Source organism: Helianthus annuus, chromosome 14 (genome assembly GCF_002127325.2).
Source record: "Helianthus annuus cultivar XRQ/B chromosome 14, HanXRQr2.0-SUNRISE, whole genome shotgun sequence".
Classification (NCBI taxonomy): Eukaryota; Viridiplantae; Streptophyta; class Magnoliopsida; order Asterales; family Asteraceae; genus Helianthus; species Helianthus annuus.
In genome coordinates, this window is record NC_035446.2 from 158,235,347 (window position 1) to 158,245,333 (window position 9,987).

The 9,987-nt window shown below is 35.5% G+C and overlaps 2 protein-coding genes across 2 annotated transcripts; both read right to left on the minus strand.

The window, feature by feature from the left end:
• Positions 1–5,909: 5,909 nt before the first annotated feature.
• On the minus strand, positions 5,910–7,253 carry LOC110907697 (expansin-B15). Its single transcript, XM_022152641.2, has 4 exons — positions 7,098–7,253; positions 6,658–6,770; positions 6,382–6,572; positions 5,910–6,280 (listed from the first exon to the last, which is right to left on the minus strand). The coding sequence occupies exons 1-4, from the start codon at positions 7,234–7,236 to the stop codon at positions 5,953–5,955; spliced, it is 771 nt and encodes a 256-aa protein (XP_022008333.1). The 5' UTR covers positions 7,237–7,253; the 3' UTR covers positions 5,910–5,952.
• Positions 7,254–7,875: 622 nt separating this feature from the next.
• LOC110904628 (ras-related protein RABA6a) lies at positions 7,876–8,899 on the minus strand. The gene is made up of 2 exons (XM_022150470.2): positions 8,564–8,899; positions 7,876–8,485 (listed from the first exon to the last, which is right to left on the minus strand). The coding sequence occupies exons 1-2, from the start codon at positions 8,785–8,787 to the stop codon at positions 8,047–8,049; spliced, it is 663 nt and encodes a 220-aa protein (XP_022006162.1). The 5' UTR covers positions 8,788–8,899; the 3' UTR covers positions 7,876–8,046.
• Positions 8,900–9,987: the final 1,088 nt, after the last annotated feature.

Below are 9,987 nucleotides of genomic sequence, written 5' to 3' on the forward strand. Positions count from 1 at the left end.
ATCTATCTCTATAAATCTTTATTCCTAGAATATAAGCAGCTTCTCCAAGATCCTTCATTGAGAAACATTTACCAAGCCAGGATTTAACGTCCTGCAGCATTGGGATATTGTTTCCAATGAGAAGTATGCCATCTACATACAGGATTAGAAAAGTAATAGAACTCCCACTTGCCTTTTTGTAAACACACGGCTCATCTTCATTTTTGATAAAACCAAATTGTTTGAATTTCTGATCAAAACGAAGATTCCAGCTTCGAGAGGCTTGTTTCAATCCATAAATGGATTTATTCAACTTGCAAACTTTCATAGGATTCTTAGGATCTACAAAACCTTCAGGCTGCTCCATATAGACATCTTCTGTTAGGTGTCCATTTAGGAACGCGGTTTTGAAATCCATTTGCCATATCTCGTAGTCATAATACGCGGCTATGGCAAGTAGAATCCTAATAGACTTAAGCATGGCTACTGGCGAGAAGGTTTCCTCATAATCAACTCCTTGAGTCTGAGTAAAACCTTTAGTAACCAAACGAGCCTTATAGGTTTGCACATTTCCATCTGTTTTCAACTTGAAAACCCATTTACTTCCTACAGTCCGACATTCGGGGGGAAGTTCAACCAAATCCCAGACTTAGTTGTTATACATGGATTGCATCTCGACGCCCATGGCTTCGAGCCATTTTTCAGATTCGTTACCTGAAATCGCAGCTTTGTAGGTTGAGGGCTCTTCTTGATCAATTATCAAGACGTACCTATCAGGTGAATACCGATTAGGTTCATGACGATCCCTCGTACTTCTGCGGATGCCTAGTGTTACATCAGATTCCTGAATCCTCTCAGGTTCAACAATATTTTGTTGAGAGGCAGATTCGACTATTGGTTGATCAATTTGTGGTTCTCGAATTTCCTCAAGATCCACAAGATTATCTCCAATTCCTCGCGCCATAAGCTCATCCTCTAGGAATGTTCCTCGACGCTTAGTGAAAACTCTATTTTCAGCAGGATTATAGAAATAATAAACAACCGGATATGCATATCCAATGAAAACAACTTTTTCACCGCGAGGATCAAGTTTGTCCGAAGACTCACTGGTAACATAAGCGTTACATCCCCATATGCAAAGGTAAGAGACTTTAGGTCGTTTACCATGCCACATCTCATATGGTGTCTTTTCTACCTTTTTAGTAGGAGCAATATTCACAAGACGTGTAGCAGTTTCAAGAGCATAACTCCAAAAGGAATGTGGTAAGTTTGTACGACACATCATTGATCGAACCATATCTAATAAGGTTCGATTTCTCCTCTCAGACACACCATTAAGTTGTGGTGTTCCGGGTGGAGTTAGTTGGGATATAATCACACACTTCTTGAGATGTTCATCAAACTCTTGATTAATGTATTCACCACCTCGATCGGGTCGAAGTGCCTTAATCGTTTTCCCTAGTTGATTCTGTACTTCATTTTGGAATTCTTTGAACTTTTCAAAGGTTTCATGTTTAAACTTCATAAGATAAACATATCCATATCTACTATAATCATCAGTAAATGTAACGGAGTATCTTTCCCCGTTCCTTGACATAGTCCTGAATGGACCACATACATCAGTATGTATGAGTCCTAACAGGTCTTTGGCCCTTTCACTAGTTCCGGTAAAAGGGGCCTTAGTCATCTTGCCACTTAGACAACATTCGCATAAATCATAAGTCTCTTGACCCGTGGATTCTAGAATCCCTGCGGTCTGGAGCTTCCTCATGCGATTGATGTTAATATGGCCTAGACGACAATGCCAACGATATGTTTGATTAAAGCTAGTTTTAACACGTTTAGAGGAAAGAGAGCATACCATATTATTTGATCTATTGTTAGAAGTATCTATTTCATAGACACCATTGTGAGGCTTAGCCTCAAAATAGAACACACCATTTAAAAATGCAGAAATGCTACCATTAACAATATCAAAAGCATAATTAAAACCTTGTTCTCTTAAAGCAGAAACAGAAATAATATTCTTAGTCAAACTAGGAACATAAAAAACATTGTCTAAAGTAATAAACAATCCAGAAGGTAATTCAAGAATAAATTCTCCAACTGCCTTCACAGCAACATTCTGCCCGTTCCCAACGTGCAGCTCTAAATCACCCTGCTTCAGCTTCCTAATCCTTTTTAGTCCCTGCAAATCATTACAAATGTGAAAACCACATCCAGCGTCAAACACCCAAAATTTGCTCGAAAAGGAAAATAGATCAATAACATGTATACCTGAGGATTCTCCTATTTGCAGCTTCTTAAGCTTCAACTCAGCCAGGTACTTGGGACAATTTCTCTTCCAATGCCCGATCTCATCACGGTGAAAACACTTGGCATCTTTATGAGGCTTTGCCTTCGTAGTGGCAACCTTTTTGCCTTTGCCCTTGTCTTGCTTACTCGCCTTGCCTTTTCCCTTGGATAACTTCTTCTTGGTAATTCTTCCTTCCCTGATCGCCAGCACTGGATTGCCCTTAGTTGGGATGTTTGTCTCAGCAGTTTTTAGCATCTGATGCAACTCTGGGATCGTTCTTTCCCACCCATTCATGTTATAGTTCATTACGAACTGATGATATGAATTGGGTAGCGAGGTAAGGATCACATCCGTAGCTAACTCATTACTAAGGGGTGCGTTTAGACACTCCAGTTGATCAACGAAAGACTTCATTTTCAGTACATGAGAACTGACCGAAGTACCTTCCTGCATGCGACATATAATGAGAGATCTCATCACCTCAAAACGCTCATGACGAACTTGCTGCTGAAACATGTTTTTCAGCTGCTCACTCATCTCATATGCTCCTAAGTTTTCCAAATTCTTCTGAAGTTCTGGAATCATCATAGCAAGCATAAGACATGTCACATCTTGGGAATCATCAACATGTTTTTCCCATGTCCTACGGGCTGCACCCGTATTAGCAGCAGGTGCTTCGGGAATTGGTCCTTCAAGGACATAAGCCTTTTTCTCCGCCCTGAGAACAATTTTCAGGTTGCGGTACCAATCCATGAAGTTAGAATTATCAAGTTTAGCATTTTCAAGGATGGACTTAAGCGAGAATTTGGTGTTATCAGAATTGTTTGTAGACATCTGTAGAATTTAGAAGAAAATTTTATTAGTAATTTTCATGCATTAACCTAATTCAATTTTGACCCAAGATTTACAAATTTTTAGGAATTAGGATGAGATCCCATCTCCCCATAACTCAGTGAATGGACTTAGCACTCTTCACTGGCATAGATTGAAGGGTAGGTGACCATCACCAATTGTGTCAGCTACACAATTCTCGGTTTGGGGTCGCATGACGAGTGTTGTCAAGCATTGGTACGTTAACCCTAACTACACCCACTTTCACAACCGTAGAAGATGAATACAGGGTAAACACTAACATTCGCTCTCGTGTCGCAAAAGTGGTATTTGTCCTCAAATCAGAACTGTAGCCCGGCCCATGTAAGCATGGAAATCGCGGAACTACCCCTAACCAAAACCGTAGGCCTGGATGCAGGGTAAACACTAGCACCAGGGGTTCGGATAGATTAGTTCGGGTGTTCTTAATTTAGGGTGGCGTAGAATATCGATTTTAGTTTGGGTTATATTTTAAAATTACCAGTTCGGGTCGTTTTAAAATACTTGTACGACCTATGGCATGAACATAGGCTATACAATTCCTTTGTAAAAATCAATTTTACGTTTTAATTTGTGACGACTTGAAATACCTTTCAATCACTCGACCGATTAATTTTAAATACCCTATTTAATCTAAGTTGGTCGTGTCGCAAATTTATTTTAATTAATAACTTTTATTAATTACGGTTTTCAAACTAACTTTTAATTTTTGTAAAACCAATTTTGATTTTTGTATTTTAAAATAAACTGTTTATTTTAATTACCTATCCAATACTTAATAAACCTTTTATTAAAATTGTCGTTTTAATGATCGTGTATTAATTATTAATTTTATGTACGTAACAAACATCTCATGGCAAAACACATAATAAAATAAATAAATATGCAATTCCGGGTTCAGAACATGTTCGGTTCGTTCGAGCCTAAGAACGTGAACCGAGCCCATTAAGTGTAGCACAAACGCTTTTGTGCTCCCACTTAATCTTGGATCCAATCCTAAAAAAAACCTCTTTAATTTAAAGAAAATCTAAATTACCTTTAAATATTCTAACTGAAAAGTCTTACTAAAAATTTAACTTTATTATCAAGATAAAGTTTGTTACGTTTTGTTTAATCTTTTAATTTGGTATATATTAAAAAATCATTATTTTAATATATTCGTTTTTCTTTAAACTAATTTAACGCGTGTAGCTCCAAAAACTAATTTAGTACACGTGTTATGAAAAACGATTCTAGACCCGGATTTGCATAATACGAACGAAATAGGTTAAGGCCAAAGATTTTGCCAAAGAGGACTTTGACATGTGTTCATGTTTGGCCTTAATAAAACTTGTCTATAACTATTATACGTGACAGGTTCCTATGCCAAATCTACTCGATTTTAAGCATGCAATCCTATAACTATTTATAGATCTATAAACACATTAACCTACTTTGATTTGTATGGTGGCTCTGATACCACTGTTGGAATTTTCGTGTAACTTTTAGAAAATATTTTTTTTTATTCAATTTGTCAAACAAACTGAACGCAGCGGAAAACATGTACACGAGGTTCGGTTCTAAACCGATGCCACCAGTGATCTCACTACAATCAAAATAGGTTATATAAAATTAAAGAATCGTGACATCCAAGAAAGACATCTTGGTTCAACGAACGATCTCGCTAGATGATCGTTGACCACGAAATCATATTTGTTCGTTTGAAACGATTTCAAACGAAACCTTTAAACTAAAGAAAAATAAAGTTCAAAAACTTTACTTACCTTTTCGCGTAATTAAAGAAACACGAACTTATTAGGATTAATTAGAACTTCTTGCTCCTCTTTCCTTTTGTTTCCTTTTGCAACGAAGAAGAACAAAGAAGTGGGTATCCTTTTTTTCACTTTCTGAAAATCCGGTGAAAATTCAAAACAGAAACAGAGTTCAAAGAATCCACTAGTGGTGAAGAGATTATATGAACATTTATAAAAACATGCAAACTTCTATTTCTTGTTTCTTTTGAAAGTCCGTATATCTCATTCAAAAGAGAGTTATATGCCAATTATATTCTAAAAGTAATTATATCTTTTAACTTTTAGAACCAAGATTAGAATTGTAATCTAATCACAACTCCACATAATTATCTCATAATTATAACAATTATCTCTTTTCTTCTAATTATCTAATAATTAATTATAATTAACAAATTAATTATAATATTAATCCGGATCTCCGTAATTATTCTAAATAATTACCCGTTTCTTTTATTACGTTTATTATTTCGTGATCCGGTGATTAACGGTTAAAACACCGTTAAATGTTCGTTGCCCAAAGTGTAACTCTTTGGGTCGTACCTTGACGGTAACATTGAATTTGAATCGGCAATTGAACATAATATCCAACACGTTCATCCTATTAGTGCTCAAAATGCCAGGGAATATCAGCATACATTATATTTACTATTGATTGTATTTATTTTGTGTGTTTATCTCCAAGAAATATTCCCTCTTCCTAATGAAACCATATATAATCATATTTATACAGGGTCATAGTTTGTAATTAAGGTTATCAGTTATCCATATCATAAACACTTTTAATTAAAACAAACAATGTACTTTTAATATTTTTAAGTGTTTGAATGGGACGACGATCAAAATATGTCATGAATCGTTCACTAATCTAAATGTAACACCCAAATTATAATATGTATAGTTAATGATATTATTAATAGAAATGATATGTTTAATCACATTTGGCTTTAAAACATATCTATCAACTCTAGCAATACTAGTCTAGATCTTGATACATATCAAGATTCTGGTTCCATTCTAGCTTCGAAAATTCACCAACGAGTAATAACTTTGTCCTGGCACAAAATCAGACGGTACTGCGTTGGTTGCGATAACTGGTTCATCGATTTGAGAGATGAGTTTGAACGAATATGGACCACGGAAAGATGGGTCAACATCCACTGCCCAAACCGCACCCCATATGTTCTTCATCAATCTAAACTGTTGTGAACCATCTGATGCCACCCCTACCGAGCTAAGGCCACCATCTCCTGCACAAAACTCTATTGTCATCGCGAACCAGTAAGGATTCGCCATTGCATCTATCTTGAACGCGATTTTGGTACTACCGTAGTTGCAAGGCACCCTAGACATACACCAATTCAAAGATGTAACTAAATATGTCAAATTGAAAATTCTACATTATAGAACATTAGCTTTAAAGTTTTCGCATATTTTAATATGAACCTTCGATATTGGACATCAACGCGACCAAGATTACGTAGAGCATCAGCTTGTCCTGGACTTGACATTGCACCAAAAGCGGTTCCACTTAAATCAAAAGCGAATGGCACATCGTTACATGCGCCAGGACACTCATCAGTTATGGTCACTGTAATGGGGATCGTTGAGCAATATGGGACTCGGGTGCATAAAATCTGAAGTAGTAATGACAATGAGAAACAAAAGTTTTAATAAAATGATGTTAGTTAGTTGGAAACATGTACAATGTACATTAATTACCTCATAACAATTTCCACACCCTTTGCCTTTCAAATATATATTTGCATTTCCTGCTGCTATCATAGCAGAGAATGGCGGAAATTGAACGTCGTCGGACCATCCACAACCTCCTCCTGCATAGTCAAGAAATAGAGGTCGTGAAGACTCGATTGGTACCATAGAGCTTAATACCTCTTAGACATAAGTTTATATGTATATGAGTGTACATGTCTAAGTCTCCATGGTAGCGGAACAAAAACTTTTTAGTTAGAGGTCATCCTAAGGTTCTAGTCGGTACCAATTTCAACTAGGGGATCCAACTCTTGTTCTTTATTTAAAGTCAGATTTTATATATAAAAATCCAACAAATTCTGGTGACTGAGGGTTGTGGACCCTCTTAACCCCTAGATTCCGCCAGAGTCTATAGGTATGCATAATAAGCTAAGTAGATATTAAATTACCACTTCCAGCTCCATATGGCTCTCCGTACCAAGTTGCCAAAGCCGGCGAAAACCCTTCTAGCTCGTTAGTTTTAGCAAGGAGCATATGGGAAGAGATCAAAACAAAGATCAACAAGAAGTTTTCAACGTGTAAAGCCATTTCACTTAAAAAAAAGAACCACTGTTAAAACCCAATGTGCAAGATACAGATATTGGTGGAGGTATTTATATATATCTTCATTTGAAGATTTATTAAGTCAACAACACATAAATAGGATAATTTTGAGGATAGATATCCAATCAAACCTCCATTAAGATGACTTGTTCGATATTGATCCATATTTTATTACTCACATGTGAAATAAACCATCTAAATTAAAGGAGAATCAAGTATATTATCGGAACACTAGGTTTTTGTAATTTGGAGTGAAGTTCGCATGTGCACATAGCTTTTTGACCATGGAATTATATGTGTGTGTATGTAATAATTAATTCCTTAGTTTGGTTTCTCTAACTTGTAACTTAAATTTGGTTAGATCTTTTAAATTTGAATTCGAATTCGAATTCGGTTTGGTTTTTCGTTTCAAATCTTTCTAAATATTGAAGGAAACCGAAAACCAATTCAATGAACACCCTTGCGTGTGAATGCTTAATTTCTAGCTAGCTTGGGCGCGTGGAATTAGAGGAATATATATTTGATTCAATTCTTTTGGGGATGGATGAATGCTATACAAACATAAGTTACATATGCTACTAGTATTGTATGTATAATCATAAACTAAGTTACATATGCTACTAGTAAAGATTATTGTATGTATAATCATAAACTAATTAAAAAAAAATGTCTATGTAAAGGTCAATATCACATTCTTAAGCAAACTTAAAATCAATAAATTGACTTGTAAAATGTTGATGGCACAAAATGAGATGCAACTCCCAACTTTGATGTTCTATCATATATCAAGTTCGTTCAGCTTCTACAACAACCAATGTGTTTACTAGAAGCAACTTCATCAACATCAACAACAATAATTTCTTTCTTTCCATCAAGATTTGGACTTGACTCATTCTTCTTGGCATCAAGACTCTTTTGACTAGCAATTTCATATATTTTGGTGATCATTTGGAGAAATGCATCTTCGACGTTCATATTATCCTTTGCAGAAGTCTCCATGAAGCATAAATTCTCTAGTTGTGCAAGCTTTTGCCCGTCTTCGACATCAACCTCTCTCAAATCTATCAAATCTGACTTGTTGCCCACAAGAACAATAACCATGTCACGATCTCCAAATTCTCGAAGTTCATGTAGCCATTTCTTTAAATTCTCAAAAGTCCCGCGTCTTGTGATGTCATAAACCAACATCGCGCCTAGTGCTCCTCGGTAATATGAACTTGTTATAGCTCTAAACCTATAGTCGAAATATTAAAACTCGTTACAAACGTTGTTTAACAGAATTATAAAGAAAAACGCATAGAGTCGAATGTACCTTTCTTGTCCAGCAGTGTCCCATATTTGAGCCTTCACTATCTTATCACCAACCTTAGTATTCCGGTAAGCAAATTCGACACCAATTGTTGGCTTTGAATCCAAATAAAACTCGTCCTTCGCAAACCTCGACAAGAGATTGGTTTTTCCAACAGCTGAATCTCCGATTAAAACGGTCTTGAATAAGTAATCACATGAGTCTTCATCAACACAAGGATTAGCCATCTAATTTGTATGTGTTTGGAGTTAAAAATGTATATCATAGTGAATATAAAGCAGTTAGAGAGGCATAATTAATAATTGTGCACAGTGTGCACAATATGGACAGGAAGTCGGGAACATGATGAGTGTCGTTGTTACTTGGTTTTTGAGAAAGGCATGCTCTACTAAATCAAAGTTTAGGATGGGGTGGGGCCCTATTCCTATAATCATGGCCAATGGTATTCATGTTTCATTTGAGCAATGATGGGATAACTTAATTCATACCCTTAATCCATTCAAAATTTGTCACATGAATTAGTTTAATTATTCTTTATTCATTTCAAACAACTTATAAAATTTGTCGCATGAATTAGTTTAATTATTCTTTATTCATTTTAAACAACGATACTATGAAAAGACAGAAAAACCGAATAACTGAACTATAAACAAAAAATACTAAGAAGAGTTAAATGTCATTTTAGTCCTTGTGGTTTGGGTCATTTTGTCAGTTTAGTTCAAAGGTTTTTTTTTCGTTTGTGGGTTCAAAAATGTTTCACCGTTGCCATTTTATTCCATTGGGTCAACTTCATCCATTAATTCTGTTAACGATAATGCCAATTCGGTCATTTTATATGGCCGAATTGCCCTTCTAGTTAACAGAATTACATATAAAATGACCGAATTGCCCTTCTCGTTAACAGAAAAAATGGATGAAGTTGACTCAGTGGACTAAAATGGCAACGGTGAAACTTTTTTAGACACACAGGCGAAAAATGAAACCTTTGAACTAAACTGGAAAAATGACCCAAACCACAAGAATTAAAATGGCATTTAACTCAATTAAGAAACCGACGGGTTACAATCGGTGAACAAGGAGACAAAATGATATATTTTCATTTCACCTTAAACATGAACAAAACCCCTATTTAAATTCTAAATCTAAAGTTTAATCTATTGTTAACTCGTAAATATAATATTATTATTAATATAGTGATGCATTCAAACACCTAAAGATATTAATCCCACCATTAAAATGCAACAAAATGTCATCTCAAATTATGAATTGTGTTTAAAGCTTTAGCTTGCTTAAAAGTGAAGATAGATGATGACCCAACCAATACCATCTACTTTTTGTACGGTTTTGCTATAGCAAGCCTCAAGTTTTAAAAGTTAGACATAAATGGCCTCCAATTACATTAGTTACGATTTTATTTGATTTGTTTT